Here is a 21,594-nt window from a genome sequence, read left to right as displayed (position 1 = left end):
GCTAGCATTTATTTTAATAGAATCTTTTTCTTTTATTGTGTCTGGTTTTAAATTTTACTTGCAAACCCAGCAAAAGTCTGGAAACTAAAAATCCTCATGAAGTAAGAGAAATGTTAAAGCGATTTAAATAATACCATGCTATCACTAACAATAAAGCTATTCAAGTTAAAATATATAAATATATATACAAAAATGTTAAAAGTAACTGGGATTGCATTTTTATCACTATTTATATAAGTGATACAAATGCAATCAGTTACTTTGAATGACCCAGCTAGTCACATCCAAACAATACTTTTAGTTTGCCAGAATGTTACAGCCCTGTGTTTCATTATTTACCCAAACACAATCCTTCAAAAGATATATATTCTAAACAAACAATAACTCAGATAAAAATCATGTTTCATGCTATAGGAAACTCAATGACATGGAAACAAACAAATGATTGCACTACATCAACAGAACACTAATTAACCTTCTTCCTTGCAAATCAATACTTGGTACAGGCTCTTTTTAATTGAGGAGTAATTATCAGCCTGTATTCATCTGCCTAATGAAACAATGCTTTGTTTCGCCTGCAGCAAAAGAAAAAAAAAAGTTAATTGAGTTTTCTTTTGTGAAGCAGACGTTCTCTCCTTGTCGTTGTCTGTCTGTCTGTGTGGAGATGAAAGCTGTTGTTCATTGAGCACTGATTGGACACGCTCACTCTCATGACAGCCTGTCCTTGTTTAATGGTAAAACTGTAAAACTGAGCTTGAGCAACCGATAATAAGAAATGCCCCTACTTTTTATTTACTATACTACAGCTATACTATTACACTACTATTACACAATAACATCAGTTAGCCAACTGTCACAAAACTGTCATCAGTAAAGTCAATGTGCAAAGTCAAGGTGTTTATAACCCATTGTCTGTCATTTCTGATTGAAATATATTATTCTACAAGAAAATAAAATGTAGGATGGGACTTATAATTGTATAAACGATAACACTTTACAATAAGGTTTCATTAGTTAACATTTAACTACAGTTCGTGTTAACTAAATAAGTTAACATGAACCTAGAATGAACAACACTTTTACAGCATTTATAAATCTTAGTTAATGTTCATTTCAGCATTTACTAATACATAAAAAAATAAAAAGTTGTCTATGTTAACATTAGCTAATGAACTAAACAAACAATGAACTGTATTTTTTATTAACTAACATTAACAAAGATGAATAAATACTGTAAAAATGTATTGCTCATTGTTAGTTCATGTTAGTTAATACATTAATGTTAACGAATGAGACCTTATTGTTAAGTTATATCATATATACTACTACTACTATAACTAATAATAATAATAATAATAATAACTAGAATGTACATTTCCTGAAGAAAATGTGAGTGGTGCTTGCCGTGGCAAAACTCGCCACCCGGATAATGCAAAAAAGCCAAGCAACATGTCTGTAGGATGTTCTGGGGCTGAGATATAGGTCTTGGTAAACGGTTGCTAGGGTACTCTGTTTGGTTGCTATGGAGTGTTTTGGCAACATTCAATGATGATACTGCTTGTCAGTATGAATGATATAAACCAACCCCCATGTCTCTATGATGTTCTGAGGCAGAGATATAGGTCTTGTTATACGGTTGCTAGGGTACTCTGTTTGGTTGCTATGGAGTGGCTTGGCAGCATCCACTGATGATACTGCTTGTCAGTATGAATGATATAAACCAACCCCCATGTCTCTATGATGTTCTGAGGCAGAGATATAGGTCTTGGTAAACGATTGCTAAGGTATTCTGGGTGGTTGCTAGGGTGTTGCTAGGCGGTTCCGGGTGGTTGTTAGGGCGTTGCTAGGCGGTTGCTATTGTGTTCTGGGTGATTGCTATGTGTTTGGTAAGGTATTCTTGGTGGTTGCTAGGGCGTTGCTAGGCGGTTGCTAAGGTGTTCTGGGTGGTTGTTAGGGTGTTGCTAGGCTGTTGTTAAGGTATTTGGAGTGGTTGCTAGGGTGTTGCTAGGTGGTTAATAAGGTATTCTGGGTGGTTGCTATGGTGTTGCTAGGCGGTTACTAGGGTGTTCTGGGTGGTTGCTAGGGTGTTGCTAGGCGGTTGCTAGGGTGTTATGGGTGGTTGTTAGGGTGTTAATAGGCAGTTGCTAAGGTATTCAGAGTGGTTGCTAGGGTGTTGCTAGGTGGTTGCTAAGGTATTCTGGGTGGTTGCTAGGCGGTTGCTAGGGTGTTCTGGGTGGTTGCTAGGGCGTTGCTAGGCGGTTGCTAAGGTATTCGGAGTGGTTGCTAGGGTGTTGCTAGGTTGTTGCTAAGGTATTCTGGGTGGTTGCTATGGTGTTGCTAGGCGGTTGCTAAGGTATTCTGGGTGGTTGCTATGTTGTTGCTAGGCGGTTGCTAAGGTGTTCTGGGCGGTTGCTAGGCGGTTGCTAAGGTATTCTGGGTGGTTGCTAGGGCGTTGCTAGGCGATTGCTCAGGTATTCTGGGTGGTTGCTAGGGTGTTCTGGGTGGTTGCTAGGGCGTTGCTAGGCGGTTGCTAAGGTATTCGGAGTGGTTGCTAGGTGGTTGCTAAGGTATTCTGGGTGGTTGCTATGGTGTTGCTAGGCGGTTGCTAAGGTATTCTGGGTGGTTGCTAGGGCGTTGTTAGGCGATTGCTAAGGTATTCTGGGTGGTTGCTAGGGTGTTCTGGGTGGTTGCTAGGGCGTTGCTAGGCGGTTGCTAAGGTATTCGGAGTGGTTGCTAGGGTGTTGCTAAGGTATTCTGGGTGGTTGCTATGGTGTTGCTAGGCGGTTGCTAAGGTATTCTGGGTGGTTGCTAGGGTGTTGCTAGGCGGTTGCTAAGGTGTTCTGGGCGGTTGCTAGGCGGTTGCTAAGGTATTCTGGGTGGTTGCTAGGGCGTTGCTAGGCGGTTGCTGAGGTGTTCTTGGCGGTTGTTAGGCATTGCTAAGATATTGTGGGTGGTTGCTATGTTGTTGTTAGGCAGTTGTCAATTGTCACAAATGGTTACTATGGAGTTTTTATAGAGGTGTTAGCATGTTCTCAGCCTGATTTAGCTGTTAGCTAATCATTATTAGCATGTAGCTATTCACTGCTAGCATGTGTAGCATGTTGAAAGTCCAGTTTGCTAGCATGAGCCAAAAAACCCAACCCCCATGTCTCTATGATGTTCTGATGCAGAGATATAGGTATTGGTAAACGGTTGCTAGGGTACTCTGTTTGGTTGCTATGGAGTGGCTTGGCAGCATCCACTGATGATACTGCTTGTCAGTATGAATGATATAAACCAACCCCCATGTCTCTATGATGTTCTGAGGCAGAGATATAGGTCTTGCTAAACGGTTGCTAGGGTACTCTGTTTGGTTGCTATGGAGTGGCTTTTGCAGCCTCCAATGACAATAATCCAAAGGCTGCTTGTCAGTATGAACGATATAAACCAACCCCCGTGCCTCTATGACATTCAGATGTGAAGATATCCCTCTGTGGATTTGGGTTGCTAGGGTGCTTGATAATAGTTGCTAGGGCGTGGCTAGGAAGTGTTGAAGGTGATTTGGGATTGGCTGTTGATGGCCTGAGTCAAACAAACCCACCCTCATGTTTGTAGGACACTTCTATCCAAAGATATCCCTTTGATCTCTTTCAATGGAAGTCTATGGGATCAGTTGCTAGGGAGCTCTAAATGGTTGCTAGGGCGTGGCTTCATAGGTTGACAATCATCCTGAGATAGTGATTGGCTGTCTGAGTAAATTGAGCCCACCCCCTTGTCTCTGAGACACTGTGAGCCAGAGCTATGGTCAATACAAAATCCCTATGCAATTTCCCATAGTAAGAGAAACGCATGAGTTTTATGGGACGTCCCTCCCCATTATAAGTCAATGGGAAAATTTGAGGAATTTTGGGGAGCTCTAGCGCCCCAGGGGTACAACTCACACCCCATTGCGATGTGTCATCCTACAGGGCCTGCCAGCCTCTTCAAATGTGGTGACACAAGAGTTTCTACGAAATCCTCGCTTGGAGCTATGAGGGGTCAAATTTCGTCCCAATGGAAAACGCATGGGCTGCGTCCCAATTCGCCTACTTATACTACGTCCTAAAAGTATGTACTCTTTTTGTGAAGAAAAAGTACATACTTTTGAGTGTGTAGCAGAAGAGTATGCAAGCTTTGGGACATACTTCGTCATCTTTAACGGACTCTGTTACGTGCGCCCGTCACCGTTTAAACTGCCCTGTCAATCATCGTCACAGTTCAAATCCCCCACTTTCAATTTAATTTCCTACCGTATCGGAGAGAAATGTAGTCGCTCTTTGATCTGCCTTTCGTGGGTCTTTAATGCAGAGACTCCTCTCATGTGTTTGCAAAGTTAATGGCCAAACATATCATTACAAAAGTTCTCATGCTGCTGAAGGAGAAATATAATGTGGATAATATTGAATAAATATCTTTTCGTCAGGTTAAATACTGATAATTGCTCACTCAAACCACTTTATCTAATCCTCTCCACTTAACCGTCAGACTCGCGTAACCGTCATGTTTGTAGTTTTTTAACACTTTTTATCCGCGTTTGTAGTTCTAATCGAATCCTCGTCCATCTCGCAATGGGTTGTGGGCAATATCAGCCGTTAGAGTGCGCATCGATCTACACTTCGGATTCTGCCCGGAAATAGTAAACCATCCGGGAATCTTTGGAATACTTTTTTCAACATACTAAGATTTGGGACATACTAATTCTTTTTTCGAATACTATTTAGTACGGATAGTATGCGAATTGGGACGCAGCCATGGGATTTTTTGGGCTACTTTTTGGCCCCTGGGGCGAACACCGTACCCCCGATCCCTTATAAAAGTCATAGCACACCATTCCCGAATAAGCCGGTCGATTTGACACCTCATTCATGGGTGTGTGACAAACGGTGCGGGAGGAGTAGCGTGCCGATATTTCTACGGAAGAATAAGTTACTATATAAATCTATAATAAGCCCACAAAATAGTAATAGTGTGCTTCGCCTTTACAGGCAAGCACCACTAATTATTGACCAAATCAGTTTTCTAATTCATAAATAAACATACTACCATTCAAAATTCTGGGCTCAGCGTGATTTTTCCCTTCTTTTTTGAAAAGAAATTATTACTTTTGTTAAGCAGTAATACATTAATTTAATCACAAGTGAGAGGCAGGACGTTTAAACTGTTACAAAATGTTTATATTTCAAATAAATGCTTTTCTTTTGAATTTTCTATTTATCAAATAATCCTAAAAAAGTTTTCACAAAATCTTATTAAGCAACCCTTAACACACACTATATTATAAAAGTTTTGGGACGCCTGCCTTTACATGCACATTAACTCTAATGACATTTCATTCTTAATCCATAGGGTTTAATATGGAGTTGACCCACCCTTTGCAGCTATAACAGCTTCGACTGTTTGGAGTTTGGAGGTCTGTAGCTATCGACTCAGCAGAAATTTGGCGACTTCTGAGCACTGTGCGACTCAGCATGCGCTGACCCTGCTCTGTGATTTTACGTGGCCTACCACTTTGTGGCGGAGTAGAGGCCTGTTCACACCAGGACGATTTTCGCACGCGTTTATCGCCGACGTTTAACGCCTCGGGACTAAACAATGGGCGCCAATGTGAGTGTTCACACCGACGCGCAAAACGCCAGGCGTAAAAGCGTCATTTTTAAAAAAACGCCTCGGGTTCGTTTTTTTATTTTGACGCGCCGCGTAAAAAACTGTCCGACCAATGAGATCGCCGCTTTTGTTCACGTGCCTGGAGCTGCTGAAGTGACAGTAAAACACGACTTGGTGGCGCTCAAGCACAAAACGGTTTTGCCGAGCACACATTGATACGACGAAGAGGTAGTAAGAAGACAAAGAAGAAGATGAACTGCTAATGCTGCTTGCCAGTTAGCAAAAAGTGTGTGAATAGTTTTGTCCATATACATAATATGTCTATGGTTTTGGCAAGCACGTAAACATTGTCTCTCTTCTCCTTCTGTGTGACAAGCGAGTGTCAGAGGCTTAAAGTGCCGCAGCACCATCTTGTGTACCGGGAGCGCATCGACTGAATGTGCACGTTCACTCGGCGCAGCGCCAGTGAAAATCGCTTGGGTGTGAACACTCAAGAAGGCGCCGAAAAACGTCACGAAAAACGCTGGCGATAAGCGCGCGCGATATTCGTCCCGGTGTGTACAGGCCTTAACTGGTGTTCCCAATTGCTTTCACTTTGTTATAATACCAGTTGACCGTGGAATACTTAGTAGTGAGGAAATTTCACGAATGGACTTATTGCACAGGTGGCAACCTGTGGCATCACAGTGCCACGCTTGAAGAGAGCGACCTATTATTTCACAAATGTTTGTAGAAGCAGTCTGCATGCCTATGTGCTTGATTTTTTACATCTTTGGCCATGGAAGTGATTGGAACACCTGAATTCAACGATGTGGAGGGGTGTCCCAATACTTTTGGCAATATAGTGTGTATGATTAATTAATAGGATCAATATATTTGATAAATCCAGTAAAACTTGAATGATTAATATTTAATTGGCGTCTAAATTTAACACATTAACTTCGACAGTCCTAGAACAGACATTTTATATACATTTGTTTTCCTCCCAAATTTTCCACCATCCCCAGGGCATGTTTTAAAACCTCTGGAATGAATTATTAGTGTTTGTAAGAGAAACTAGCATCCTGAAAACAACATGGTCTCACAGACAGTAAAGTTTATTTGAAATGCTTTGAGACAATTTATACAAAACAAAAAAAAAGGGTAAAGGAACCAAAATATAAGGGTAGGACAAATATAAAAGGAAAGCTGGCAGCTTTGAAAGTGTAAAATACAGACATTGTTTAAATGATCCGAACAACTGCTGAAACCAGGGTGGGATAAATGATTCATGAAGGCACTATTGAGTGTAAAACTAATGATGGTTTAAACCTTTCTTTCTTTCATACCTTCTGGTAGAACACACTATAATAATTGGGACTTCTGAGAGGGTAGTGGTCTGTTGAGACCACGTTACCTTAAGCCAACACTGTGCTACAAGATGATACCAGTAGTTACGACACAAGGAACTGGTTCTGGAATAATCAGGCCTCATACAGTAGCAGGTAGAAACAGGATCATGGAGGTCATGGTCTTCAATTCAAAACAGTCTCTGTACTTGAAAGTCTTAGCGGTCAGTGTAACTTCAATTTCATTATTTTAGATTCTTCAAGAATTGTGATTGGGGGAAAAAATGAGCAATAGAAAAGAAAGCAAGCACCAATGGAATTCTCAAAAAGAAGTCTATTTCCTAAATAACTATTTTTAAACTCTACAGCTTTGAATTTCTTACAACCATTTGGTCCAATTACATAAAATATACATGTAAATACAATTTGTACAGATATGAAATCTGTTTTACGACTTTCTAACCTCTGGCTACAATACCTTTACTAAAGTCTGTAAACACTGTTCATGGCATTCTATTAAAAATCAATATACACAATGCAATAAAGTGTTAAGAATTCACAAAACCACAGTTAGTAGTAAAATAAGGAGGTGCTCCTACTGTACCAAATGTCTGGTACAAAAAGTACCCCTTTGACCCTGTTCAAAATTCATATTTCACAACAATGACTGATGGCCAAAAAGCTTCTGTCATTTTCTTTTGGAAGGCATGATGAATTATGTGAACATTTCATGTTTATGTCACAAGTGTTTTCACTGCTGTTAAAGTCCATAAAAAGATACTGGGCTCAAAGTGGCTTGATACCGAGTGTCATGGTCTCTCTCTCAAAAACAAACAAACAAACAAACAAACAAAAACAAACACACACGATCTAAAACTCTCAACCCGTCTAGTCTAGGACCTCCAGGCATTTGTGTCCACATTCTAGATGTCCTCTTCTTCTTTTCCCAGTGAAAGTGACAGAACAGTACATGAACAGGCCAAACGACACTTGGACCATGCTAATGTATACTCTAGTTTACTTTTGGATAGATTTTCTCGTAAAAGAAGTTCTGAGCCAGCAGGTAAAGCTCTCCATCTTTTTCCCTGACGCTGTGAGCACGCACAAACTGAAACTGTTCCAGCGCAAACTCGTAGAACTCGTTCTCCATCTTCCATATATTGGACTGCTGCAGCTTTGAGATGGACTCTTTAGTGGGAGGTTTCTTCTCGCTCGTTTTCCTCAAATGAGACTTCTTACCTGCAGTTGAAGTCAAAGACATAATAAAATGCAGATCACTCAGGTGCTTTAACTGGTTAGTATCATTAAAAAAAAACATTCAATGCTGAAACACATGAGGGCCCTTTTAATAGCTAATATATTGAATTTTAACTTTATATGTTAAAGGCACAATAAATAATTTTTCGCCGTTTATTTAAAATAAAGGCATGGCTTGATGACGACTTGATTTCGCAGAGCTTTTATTAAGCTACAGACAACCGATTTCTCTTCTTCCGGTCATGCGTTTGTGGGGTAACGCAGCAGTGTTTTATCATATTATATACATTTGAGTGTGTTGAAAGTTATGTTATAATGCTACTCTGTAATGCTCCTCTCGACGGCTACTATGAGACACTTGTTGCACAATGCAGTAAGCTAGATCCATCAAAAAATGCTGAAAAAATATTAAGCAGAACAACTGTTTTCAATATTAATAAATAAGAGATGTTTCTTGAGCACCAAAATCAGCATAATGATTCAGAATAAACCAAATCAGAAGAATCATTTGACACTGGAGACTGGAGTAATGATGCTGAAATTTCTGCTTTGCCATCACAGGAATAAATTACATTGGACCCACTTTATACTAGGTGGCCTTAACTACTATGTACTAACATTTAAATTAATAATTTGATACATGCACTTATTTTGTAAATCAATGTTTTTAAATTGTACTTACATTAAAATTACCTGCATGTAATTACATCTGTAATTAATTTCTGTATTTACATTTATAATTACACAGTTGACACTTCCCTTACACCTAACCCTACCCTTAAACTTACCCAGACCACCACACTTGTCCCTAACTTTACACGTATCCCACCTCAATATCAGCAAAAGTGTTTTGTAATACAATATGAACACAATAAGTGCATTGTATTATCTTTTTATGTTTTTATTTATATCTTAATATAAAGTGAGACCATTACATTTTAAAAAACAAACAGTTATTTTAAATTGCGATAATATTTCACAATATTACTATTTTTTATTAAAATAAATGCAGCCTTGGTGCACATAAGAGACTTACACCATTAAACAATATTAAATGACTTTTGAACAGTAGTGTATTTATATAATTCTTGTGCTGCTACAGAAAATAATTAGCCTGGATGCCAGCCGAACTTAGCCCCGCCCACAACATTTGAGCTCGGGCAGTTCACATTTGGGGGGTAAAATGCGTGTTATTTTGGCAGGGCTGCCTGCTAAAATTCGCATTCCTGGGTCTGTATATCACATAATTGGGGTCGCTTCAACCCGCGGACTTGGAAAACAACCCGCGGACTTGGCAACACAGTGCAGTTGAGTTCTGTTGACATTTGACAACTAACGTTATGCGTCGCTCCGTTGCTCTGATTGGTTGTAGGTCTATCCAATTGAGGTCTTTCCTAGTTCGGTTGAAACACGCCCCCATAATCACAGCCCAACGGAGCAGTATCAGACTCATATTCTGACTCGAATTGAGTATGATGACGTCAGGCTAGAAAATAATGGTGAATGTAGATGTTGCACAAGTCTGTTGCCTCATAAACCAGCAGAATGAGCTGTATTTTCTCAAAAACGTTATCACTATTCTTCAGCAATGCAAAATGTATACAACAATTATAACTTTTGAATAGAGTTGGGAATCGTGAGAAATTTTCCGGTTCCGGTTCTGGTTCCACCTAACGATTCCGGTTCCATTAAAATTATTAAACAAATAGTGGTAAAGGAAAAAGGCACAATACGCAACTCAAACAATCTATTTTGTGTTTATTACTTGCTCTAAAATTAATTTACAGGTTGGCAATGTCAAAAAAGTCCTGTACTGTACATATATTACAGTATTAATTAAGCCATTCTTGCAACAAATTTTTTTTCAAATGAACACCTCTGAAATTCTTATTACATGTTATCTCTCTGTCTCTGAATAAAACCAAGTTATAAATTATATTTATTAGTTATATTTATGAATTAGTTGTATATTAATTTAATAGTAATTAAGTTATTCAGTGAACTTGTAAATAATAAATTGCAATTCAGCATTACAAAGGTAATTGTGCCTAAACGCTTACCTAAACCATGGTGACTCAACGGTTGACAAATATATATATATATTCACTATAAATCTTGTATAAGCCCTGTGGCACTCTGTGCTGTAGCAAATGTTTTGTCAAATTGCTAGTGCAGCCTCCTTTGCATGTTATTAACTTTTCACATGTTACATTTTGCTTCATTATCATTCATTCTTTGGAAATGAATCCATACTTTCTCTTCGCCATGCTGGTGGTAAACGAGAAAATATCTGACGCAAAACCGTAAATGTGTAACGCGAGGGCTTTCAGTGCTGAACTGCGTTGCACTCCTGGAAGCGGCAGGCAACGTAATTAATATTCATGATGAGATGAGCCAGGGTTGCCAGGTTTTCACAACAAAACCCGCACAATTGCTCCTCAAACCTAGTCCAAAACAAGCCCAATCGCGTTTCAGGGGGGCTTCTCCGGTAAAATTCGCATTTCCGGGGCTTATCACATAATTGGGGTCGCTTCAACCCGCGGACATGAAACACAGCCCGCGGCAACCGTGTTTAAGTAGCCCAATTCCGCGGGAAAACCACGGACTTGGCAACACTGGCTGTCACTCGCTATTAAAGGATACGCTTCAAGCGCTTCGCACACACATTGCACCAGAACCGTTTTCAGAACCGAAAATTTCGCGCGGTTCTGGTATTTTTCAAAAATCAGTTTCGGTTCTGCATAAGAACCGGTTCTCGGTTCCCAACCCTACTTTTGAATAACACCAATTAGCTTCCAATGATTCTGTAATTGAAATGGCCTCGTAGTTTGCTTGGTTCTTTTGGTCTGGACCCAAAAAAAACCCCAAAACATTTAGTCCTGGTCCACTTAACGTTCACATTGGCATTTTAACACAGAAGATACCGAACCTAAAGGCATAGGGATATGTTCATAACCTGATTGGTCGGCTTTTATTAAGTATATTTTACAACGGAACATCCAAAAAAAATTCTGTGTACTGGGCTAAATGCACTTGTTGAATGTGCATAGACAGGGCCGGCCCATACCTTTATGGGGTCCTAAGCAGAATTTTATTTGGGGGCCCCTCTGTGCTGCCAATTCGATTGATTATTGTCAATGCTTGATTATTTGCACACTATAAATCTAACACACCCATTATAAAGTGTAGCTTACATCATACCAATGTCTGCCTGCCCTTCTACGGTTTTTAATTGTAACATTAGCAAACCCACAAGAGTGGTCAGGTGTGTATTTGCACTTTAAATGCTTAGTTCACCCAAAAATGAAAATTAGCACATGATTTACACACTCCTAAGTCATCCTAGGTGTATATGTCATTCTTCTTTCAGACGAATACAATCAGAGTTATATTAAAAAAGTCCTGGCTCTTCCAAGATTTATAATGGCAGTGAATTGTTCGTTTTTGAAGTCCATAAAAGTGCATATATCCATCATATAACTGCTCCACACGGCTCCAGGGGGTTTAATAAAGGCATTCTGAAGCTAAGAGACGTATTTGTGTAAGAAAAATATCCATATTTAAAACTGTTTAAAGTAAAATATCTAGCTTCCATCAGATTGCCTTCCGTACAGAATAAGTGTATGCCTCTCGCAGTTCAAAATGCTTGAGCTACGCCTGACGACATTGCACACCAGTTACCCTTTTATCCGATCTGGCGGAAGCTAGATATTGAATTTTCTGTCCTTTTTAGGGTCTTTTTAGATGTCTTTGGACATCATGTCCCATATTTGTTTTGTTTAAATGTCTTTGACCCATCTTGCGTACATATTTCATTCAAACATGTAGGCAGCAATACTTACAGTGTAGGCCCCTCATTCATTTCATTTTTTCACGGAACACAAAAGGAGAAATTTTAATAACATTATTTTCCAAAAGATCTGACACAGAAGAATCATTCATCCATTGTTAAGGTACTTCTCTCATGGACTTAATGTCATAAATGTGTCATGAATCTGAACTTCTGGCAGTTCTTCTCACAAAGCTATTGTATTCGCCTTTTGTGTTACACAGAAGAAAGAAAGTCAAGTTTGGAATGAAAACGTTGAGTAGATGTAGTAGAGAAGAGAGCAGAATTGTTATTTTTGGTTGACCTATTCCTGTAATCCTTAGATGAGGACCAAGTACCTGTGCGGTAGAGCTCAGATGCTCCTCTGAAAAAACGTGGCAGTGCTGCCTCGAGCATCATGATGAAATCCTCCAGCTCCTCAGTCACTCCCACGAGCAGATACTCATTTACCAAATTATACTTGGCCTGCTCGAGAGCCCACCTACTGCCAACATTCCTGCACACACAGACACACAAGATCATTTCCAGCTCCTACATAGTTTCGAGAACAAATCGGTTAAGGGTGACTTAATCAATTTATCTAATGAGAAAGAGCATTAAATGAAAAGCAGAGTAACAAGCTGCAGACTGCTCATATTACCCACCAGCACTCAGAGTAATGGCCACAGAAGAACGGGATCTGTAACCAAAGCTTCTCAGGAGTGCAATCAGAACCTCCTGACGACACACACTCATCAAACGTCTGAAACGCAGTCACATACATTGCATCTCAGCATTCATATGGTAAGAACATGAAATGTTACTTTTCATAATGGAGGCATTATCAAATATTGAAAGACAAAAGTCTTCAAATACAATACCTTTTTGTCACCTTGCTTTCTCCGTCTGAGACCTGGCCGATAATCATCTCCAAATCGGAGAAAATAATAGTAAGACACCAATCTCTCGATGGGGTCCCGTACAATGTTGATGTAAACCGGCTTCCCTTTGATACCAAACCTATTTTGGGGAAGAAAAAAAAAATTATAATTATAATTTTTTGTCTCACTTCATATTAAGTGGCTTAAACTACTATGCATGTACAAACATTTAAAGTAATAATTTGATACAATTCACTTAATGTGTACATATACATGTTTTTACATTGTACAAAATACCTGCATGTAAATACAGCTGTAATTAATTTATGTAATTGTATCTATAATTACACCGCTGACTCTTCCCTTACCCCTTAAACGACCCTTAAACCCCAAACCCACCACTAACTTTACCTGTATAACACCTCAATAGCAGAAAGTGTTTTGCAATACAATATGAACACAATAGGTACGATGTACCTATTTTAGATGTAAGTATAAGTGATAATTAAAGCCACTTAAAAGGCACAAGATTTTTAAATTAAAATATCCATTAAAATATCCAAAAACCACTAGACTTGTGTACTTACAGGGATAGTTCACCCAAAAATGAAAATTAAATGAAAAAGCCCATAATTTACTTACCCTCAAGTCATCCTAGGTGTATATGACATTCTTCTTTCAGACGAATAAAATCGGAGTTATATTACAAAAGTCCAGGCTAATCCAAGCATTATAATTGGATTAATAGTTGCTCTGTTTTTGAAGCCCATAAAAAGTGCATCTGCCCATCAAATAACTGCTCCACGCGGCTCTGGGGTGTTAATAAAGGCCTTCTGAAGCAAATCGATGCGTTTGTGTAAGAAAAATATCCATATTTAAAACTTTTTTAAACAAACTTTTGGCCGACCGCCTTCCCTGTTCAATATATGAAAAAATTGTTGAAAGTTCCCCTGCCGATCGAAAGACTAACGCGACCAGGTAGGCTCGTCATGACGTCACGTAAGCATTTTGAGTTTCACTTTCAACATTCAATACTTTTCCACGGAAGGCGGTCGTCCGAAAGTTTACTTGATAAAGTTTTAAATATGGATATTTTTCTTACACAAACGCATCGATTCGCTTCAGAAGGCCTTTATTAACACCCCGGAGCCGCGTGGAGCATGTTATTTGATGGGCAGATGCACTTTTTATGGACTTCAAAAACAGAGCCACTATAAATCCAATTCTAATGCTTGGATTAGCCTGGACTTTTGTAATATAACTCTGATTTTATTTGTGTGAAAGAAGAATGTCAAATACACCTAGGATGACTTGAGGGTGAGAAAATTTTTGGGTGAACTATCCCTTTGAATTATCCCAAATGTTTCCAAGAATGTTTAAATCCAGAAAAATAAGCAATTTTAACCAGTGTGTCCCCTATCAATGACACAGATAAACCATGGAAACACCAAATACACTTTAATTATGTGTTTTATTAGACAGTTGAGCAACTGTTTGGATACATTCATCATTATTTTATCAATAAAATAAAATATAAGAAATAATAATAAAATAAAATAATTAAATGTGGTTTCAGCAAATAAACTCCACAAATATTTGCAAAATAAAATAAAAATAATTTGAAACATGTAATGTGGGTTCAGACGTCAAATCCATAAAGATAGATCAAACTCATGTTAAAACCAGTTCCACCAGCAGAACTACTTGATACGTATTCCTTTTCCTTTCATGACAGCAGCACATAAACGCCACACATTTGTGTGAAAAATAAATATAAAATAAAGGTCACACTTTAGATTCCAATTCTCATCGATATTAACTATGAACCACAACTTCTGCTTCAATAAACTCCTAATAACTGCTTATTAATAGTTAGTAAGGTAGTTGTTAAGTTTAGGTATTGGATAGGATTATGTAGAATATGGTCATGCAGAATAAGTCATTAATGTGTGCTTATAAGTATTAATTAACAGCCATTATCCTAGAATATGCATTATAATAAGAAATTAGTTAATAGTGAGAATTGGACCGCACAAAATCAAATATTCAGTGCGGTTTGAGACTTCAAATCCGTAGAAAAGCATGTTCCAAAGTAACGGCTTGTTCCATTTTTAACCACTAGAGTGCAGACGCACCTAAATGTATCAGTCAATTATGTAGCAGGTCTGAAGGACGTCTCTTTTTCAGGAACAGACAACAATGAATTTACTATTTGATGAGGCAATTGCTCTCAGTGATTGTTGTGATGGTTTTATATTAATACAGCAAAAACTCACTTTGTGAAGTCCAAGTAGGCCACATGGCCGTGGTAGAAACCTGGTTTCATTTCTCGCCAGGACGTCACGTTCCTTACAAACCTCATCTGTAAGCACAAGATAACACATTCAATCTGTCCCTGTGCACAGTTTATAAACCTCTACATTTATTTTAATGCATGTGTGATATGCCTCCATCATTCAAGCATCAACGATATCCAAATCTCAAATAACAATCTCGCACTGACGCACTGCATCTGTCACAGGCTGCTAAACAAACCAGCCAAGTGACTACTTAATACAAACCCGACACAAACACATTTCAGCAATGTTTTCTCCAAACATCCTTCCCATAGTCCCACAGCTGAACTCTCCTGGGAGGGGAAAGGTTATACCCCCTGCACCGTCGACAGGCTTTGCTGAAAGCTAGACTGGATATTACCTTGGCAGAATTGCCCACAAATAACACCTTCCCTCCCTATGCTCCAAGGCATTTTATTTTGCGGATGGCAATGACGTGAATACAAATGCAAACGTATGCTCATGATCGCAGTCCGACACAGCCACACGCTGAGTTGAATAATGTTGACACGTGTGAGGTCAAAATGATGCGGGAATGCTTTTTGTTGAAGGCGACACCTTCAACCCTGCAAATAAAACAGCTGTATTTGTCAAAACTCGAGATTGATTTCCGTGAGCTGACAACACGTTCCTCTGTGTAACAATACAAATGATGAATAGAGAATTGTATTTCTTTGCTGCTGTCAACAAAATCTGCACTTCGTTCTCCCCCCCCCCCCTCCCCCCTTGTTCTTCTTTTTATCTCTCGGTTCAGCTTGTTCAACGCTGTTTGTCACACAAAGGCACAGCAGCAGTGTGGATATTGACAGTAGGCTATGAATAATGGAGGTGGAGCCAGAGATGAGACCGCTTGTTAGAGGCAGTGTGCGACAGAAACGCAGGGCCGCTGCGCTGACATCACCTGGCCTGTCAGAGTGAGAATTAAGCAAAAGACCATCACAATCTCATCATTACACTCGGTCCAAACTGCACAATAGGTTTCTTGTGAGTGTCAGTAAAATGTGTCTAACAGTTGGCATATTCACAGACGTTGTCTGGCTATTTAATTATTATCTTGTGTAAGCATATTTAAAAATGAATGGCATTTTTTTACAACTCTGATCACATGCGAGTATACTTAAAATATATTACAATTTTTTTTTAAATAACTAATTTTTTGTTACCTGACACAATTTAAACCTATATCTACAGTAAATGTAGGTTATAATCACTACTTCAAATGTCTTAAAGAAATTAATACTTTTATTCAGCAAGGATGCATTAAATTGATCAAAAGTCTTTTTCATTGTTTCAAAAAAAGAGAGAAGCAAATAACGCTGTTCTTTTGAACATTCTATTCATCAAAAAAAAAAAAAAAAAAAAATCAATTCACAATTTCCACACAAACTTTTTTCATGAGTTCACACTTACATCCAATTAAACAGAGTAAAGATTATGCGTATTTGGCTTGCTGTCTGGGGGAGGGCTCCAGACTCGGAATTTTGGCCCGAACCCAGAGTGTTCCCCCCTGTGATAGAGAAAGTCTAGAACTAGACTGTATTGTATTATGGATTGTGTTGACGTCCAATAAGAGTTTATTAAAATCAAAGTGAGGAGATGGAGTGGTGGAGGGATGCTAAAATAAAAACGGTCAACGAAAGAAGGTAAATCTGATGGATATATACACCTCTTATCGTTGATTAAATTGATTAGCTTAATGTGCTCCACTCGTGTTTAATCAGGTTTAATTATCTGAACATGCTCCTCCCGAAATTTGTTAATAAAACAAGAAATGTTTCTTGAGCACAAATTCAACATAGAAAGAATTCTGAAGGATCATGTGACACTATTTACACTAATGCATTTTCGTTACAGTTACGCCTGGCATCTACACTACTCCTGAGTTTTCGACCCTTGAAAACGTAGACTTTTATAAATGCTGTAGACCCTGTTTTAGTTTGAAAACTCAGGGGTTGCGTTTCACTGTAAACGAACCAAAACGGAGACTTTTGAAAATGACGGCATGGCTGTCCACATTATGCTACCGGAACACGATAATAACGGCTCTGTACAGACCAGCCTTGACGACCGTGTAAAACAATAACATGGAGATGGAGCTGCAAGTTTTGTTGTTCTTTTTAGCAGCCATTTTACAGTTAAACTCAGCATTTTATAATACTGCAGCCGCCTACATGTGCAAGAAGTAAGCTATTTTCAAAGCAATAGGAAACTGTTTACACTTGTACGCACATGCCCAGTATGCATGAATGGTCATGAGACATGGGTTTTCGGTCGTGTAGTGTGGATGGAGATAGTTTCTGAAACATAATGGAAATGCCAGTATGGGATCGTTTGCATTTTAAAACGCTATGTTAAAACGAAAACACACTAGTGTAAACAGGGCAAGAAGACTGGAATAATGGCTGCTGAAAATTCAGCTTTGACATCACAGGAATAAATAACTTATAAAAATATATTATAATAAAATGTTATTAAAGTTAATATAAAAAGTTATTATCACTGTATCCCACAAGGCAAAGCCCTGACTAGAGCTTCCATTTCCATTGTGATAAATAAACTGCAATATCTCAATGACATTTAGGGTGGTCTGGTCTCACATATAGTACATTTTAAAGGTCCCATGGCATGAAAATTTCATTTTTATGAGGTTTTTTAACATTAATATGAGTTCCCCTAGCCTGTATATGGTCCCCAAATGGCTAGAAATGTTGATGGGTGTCAACCGAGTTCTGGCTGTCTTTCTCTGCCTTTGAGAAAATGAGAGCTCAGATGAGCTGATCTGGAATTTTCCTGTTATGACGTCATACCAGGAAAGGTTACCTCCCCTTCCTCTGCAACATAATCTAACACTCATTTCAAATGCAAAGATGTCAGCCAATCACAACAGTGGGCGTTTTCACTGTCTCACGTTTCAAGTCTCACAGCAGACACGCCCCTTGAAACAGGGCATTCAGCCAGAGGGGTAATAACAGTATAGAAAAAATGCCTTTTATTTCTAAATTATGACATTTTTTTATGTAAAAATCATACTAACAATATAAGTACACCTCAGGAAACATTATAAAATAATAGAAAAATGCCATGCCATGGGACCTTTAAGTGAACTAAACCCAGTTATGGACTTAAAAAATGTGACTCAACTGAAACACAAAAGGACACTGGTTCCTTTTAGAGGGGTCCGAGTTTATTTGTGGTGTTCACGTACAGTTACATACTATATGGACAAAAAAGTATTGAGACACACCTCTTAATTATTGAATTCAGGCGTTTCAATCAGACCCATTACCACAGGTGTATACAATCAAGCACTTAGCCATGCAGGCCCGTCCACACGGAAACGCACTTAGCTGTATATGTAAAAATGTTTGTATCGTATCAGCATTTCGTCCAGACGGATCCGGCATTTTAGGAGCCTGAAACCAGTATTTTTGGAAACCGGGTCCCAGAGTGGATAAATCTGAAACCGACACCCTTGCATTTCAGTGTGTACAGTCAGCCAAACACCGTTTGTGAAATGGTGATGTCATTACACCACATCCCATGGTAAAGACTAGAAGGGATACAGCTACGGCCACTGGGAATGCACACATCAATATTGAGTCATTTAATTACTGTATTTGCATTATTGTAAGGGTAGGTTTAGGGTTGGGGTAGGTGTCGGTGTAGGCGTTCTTGAAACGTGCAATATCTGTTAGCATATATATATATATATATATATTTTTTTTTTATGTAGAGTTTTAGTTTATTTTAGATTCTTCTGTTTTTATCTTAGTGTTTGTAATACTATTTTACTACCATTAATACTACCATTGTACCCCTGCTGTTGCTAAATGCAATTTCCCCACTGCGGGACAAATAAAGGCTTACTTACTTAATAAAACACAATTTGGTAAGTAGCCAATTTATTTATTATTATTTTATCGTCGGATAAAGCCTCACTTCCGACCGTTGCTGTACCCCTTCTAGCCACAACTCTTCTTCTCTGTTTTTAGTGTATTTCTGTGGTAGAATTACAGCGCCACATACTGGTCTGGCATGTATACTACGTCATTTTGAGCCGGTGTCAGTGGTTTTGTGTGTACGCCGATATTTCTTGAGACGAGGGGGAAAAAAATTGGATAGGCAAAGCTCTGGCTTCGTGTGGATGTGGTCGCAGTCTGCATTACAAACATTTGTAGGAAAAAATGGGTTGCTCTAAAGAGCTCAGCAATTTCAAGTATGATACTATGAATGCCACATTTGCAATAAGTGAGTTTATCAAATTTCATCCCTGCTAGATATTTCACAGTCAACTTTAAATGGTATTATTGAAAAGTGGAAGCATTTAGGAACAGCAGCAACTCAGTGGAAGACCATGTAAAGTCACAGAGAGGGGAGTGCTGAGCCGCATGGTGCATAAAAGATAATGGTATGTGGCTGTTTTTCAGGGGTTGGGCTTGGCCCTTTACTTCCAGTGATGGTGAAATCTTAATGCTTCAGCATACCAAGACATTTTTGACAATGCTATGCTTCCAAATTTATGGGAAAAGTTTGGGAAAGGCCCTTTACTATTCCATCTTGACTCTGCCCCAGTGCACAAAGCAAGGTCCATAAAGACATGGTTGAATGAGTGTGGTGTGGGAGAACTTGACCGGCTCGCACAGAGCCCTAACCTCAACCCCATCAAACAGCTTTGGGATAAGAAGGCCTGGCTCACAATCTTAGTTCCAGTTCATCCAACATCAGTGCCTGACCTCACAAATGCTCTACTACATTAATGGGTAAACATTTCCACACAAACACTCCAAAATCTTGTGGTAAGCCTTCCCAGAAGAGTAGAAGCTGTTATAACTGCAAAGAGGGGACCAACTCCATAGACAATATGTTTTGCATGTGATATCATTACAGTCCCTGTTGGTTTAATGGTCGGGTGCCCCAATACATTTGACCATGGAGCATGGAGTGCTCAAACAAAATAGGTGGGAAAATATTCTTAATCTCTATGTTGACTCGTATGACTGGATTTGCAGAAAACAAGAATTTTGCACACATAATTGGATTAAAATCAAATAACCTCATAGTATTTACAGAAATGGCAATCATTTTGATGCAATGGACATGTTACCTGGTCCTGCAGGGACATGACCGGATTGTTCTTGGTGGTGTTGATGTGGAGAACATGGAAGCGGTTCTTTCCACACAGGTCATAAGCGATGTTGGTGAAGGAAGTGCTGGCAGTCTTGGGCACACGGTTATAGATGATGACCAGATCCTCAATCTCAGGCAATGCTGGAGAGTCCCGCAGGATGTCCCGCGTGTGTCTCTGCTCCACCTCTCGCACCTCGTGTCTGGCCATGGTGCGCTCTGCAGGAGAAAGAAGGATTTTATCTTTATTTTTATATCAAACAGCACCTAAACATATGAATATACTTCATTAGGGTAGACAAAACCAAAGCATTGTTCAAGTCATCCTTTTACACATTTTAAACAAGCATCTCAAATATCTCATTATGCCATGTTATGCTTGACATTTAGAAACAGATTGAGTTCATCTGACCTTAGATTGTAATGAACATGGCATTAAAGATACAGTGTGTGTTTTTTCCATTTTAAAATACTCCTATAAGCAAGATGATCTAAATTTTATTTTATGGAGAACTGACTACAATTCCAATAGTTCTGGTAATTTTAAAAGGACAACAAGCATATGCAAGAGTATGCAAATCCATTAAATACAGGTAGTTTGAAAACTTGGTAAGAGTTTTCAGAGAGAGAGAGAGAGAGAGAGAGAGAGAGAGAGAGAGAGAGAGAGAGAGAGAGAGAGAGAGAGAGAGAGAGAGAGAGAGAGAGAGAGAGAGAGAGAGAGAGAGAGAGAGAGAGAGAGAGAGAGAGAGAGAGAGAGAGAGAGAGAGAGAGAGAGAGAGAGAGAGAGAGAGAGAGAGAGAGAGAGAGAGAGAGAGAAAGAAAGAGATACAACAGCCTATAAATCTGGGGCAGCTAAAGATCTGTAAAGGTTCCCAACAGGCCCTTCAGCCACCTGTTGATTTAGGTGACAGAAAACAGCAGCAGGATGAAAAGCCTGAATAATAGAGCGAGAAGAGAAAACAAAGCAAGCAGTTTCAGAGGCAGAATGTGTTTTTCTTTATGTACACACACACTCAAGTACAATAACTTTACTGCTGGTATTAAGATGTCAGGATAATTCTGCACCATAGTCCCTCAGTTTTCAGTTACAATGTACTTTACTGGCATGACAAATAATTGTACATTTATATTGCCAAATAATTTGCAGCTCAGCTGCTTAACAAAAATGGTGTAAAGTAACATACACAAGACAAAGGTAATAAATGTTGCAATTACCCTGTATATTTTGAATAATATCA

General features: G+C 39.0%; 1 protein-coding gene across 1 annotated transcript in view; it reads right to left on the bottom strand.

Moving 5' to 3' along the window:
• Window positions 1–6,512: 6,512 nt before the first annotated feature.
• Window positions 6,513–21,594, bottom strand: part of hs2st1b (heparan sulfate 2-O-sulfotransferase 1b) — a 102,613-nt gene continuing 87,531 nt past the window's right edge. The window contains exons 2-7 of the mRNA XM_079840790.1: window positions 20,337–20,575; window positions 15,173–15,258; window positions 12,897–13,035; window positions 12,681–12,778; window positions 12,375–12,532; window positions 6,513–8,189 (exon numbers count right to left, since the gene is read on the bottom strand). Of these exons, the coding sequence (XP_079696916.1) occupies window positions 7,963–8,189; window positions 12,375–12,532; window positions 12,681–12,778; window positions 12,897–13,035; window positions 15,173–15,258; window positions 20,337–20,575 (947 nt within the window). The 3' untranslated portion in view covers window positions 6,513–7,962. The remainder of the gene's footprint in view (window positions 8,190–12,374; window positions 12,533–12,680; window positions 12,779–12,896; window positions 13,036–15,172; window positions 15,259–20,336; window positions 20,576–21,594) is intronic.

The sequence above is a fragment of the Gobio gobio genome (genome assembly GCF_949357685.1).
Source record: "Gobio gobio genome assembly, chromosome: 17".
Lineage (NCBI taxonomy): Eukaryota > Metazoa > Chordata > Actinopteri > Cypriniformes > Gobionidae > Gobio > Gobio gobio.
This window is presented reverse-complemented; position numbering and strand designations above follow the sequence as displayed.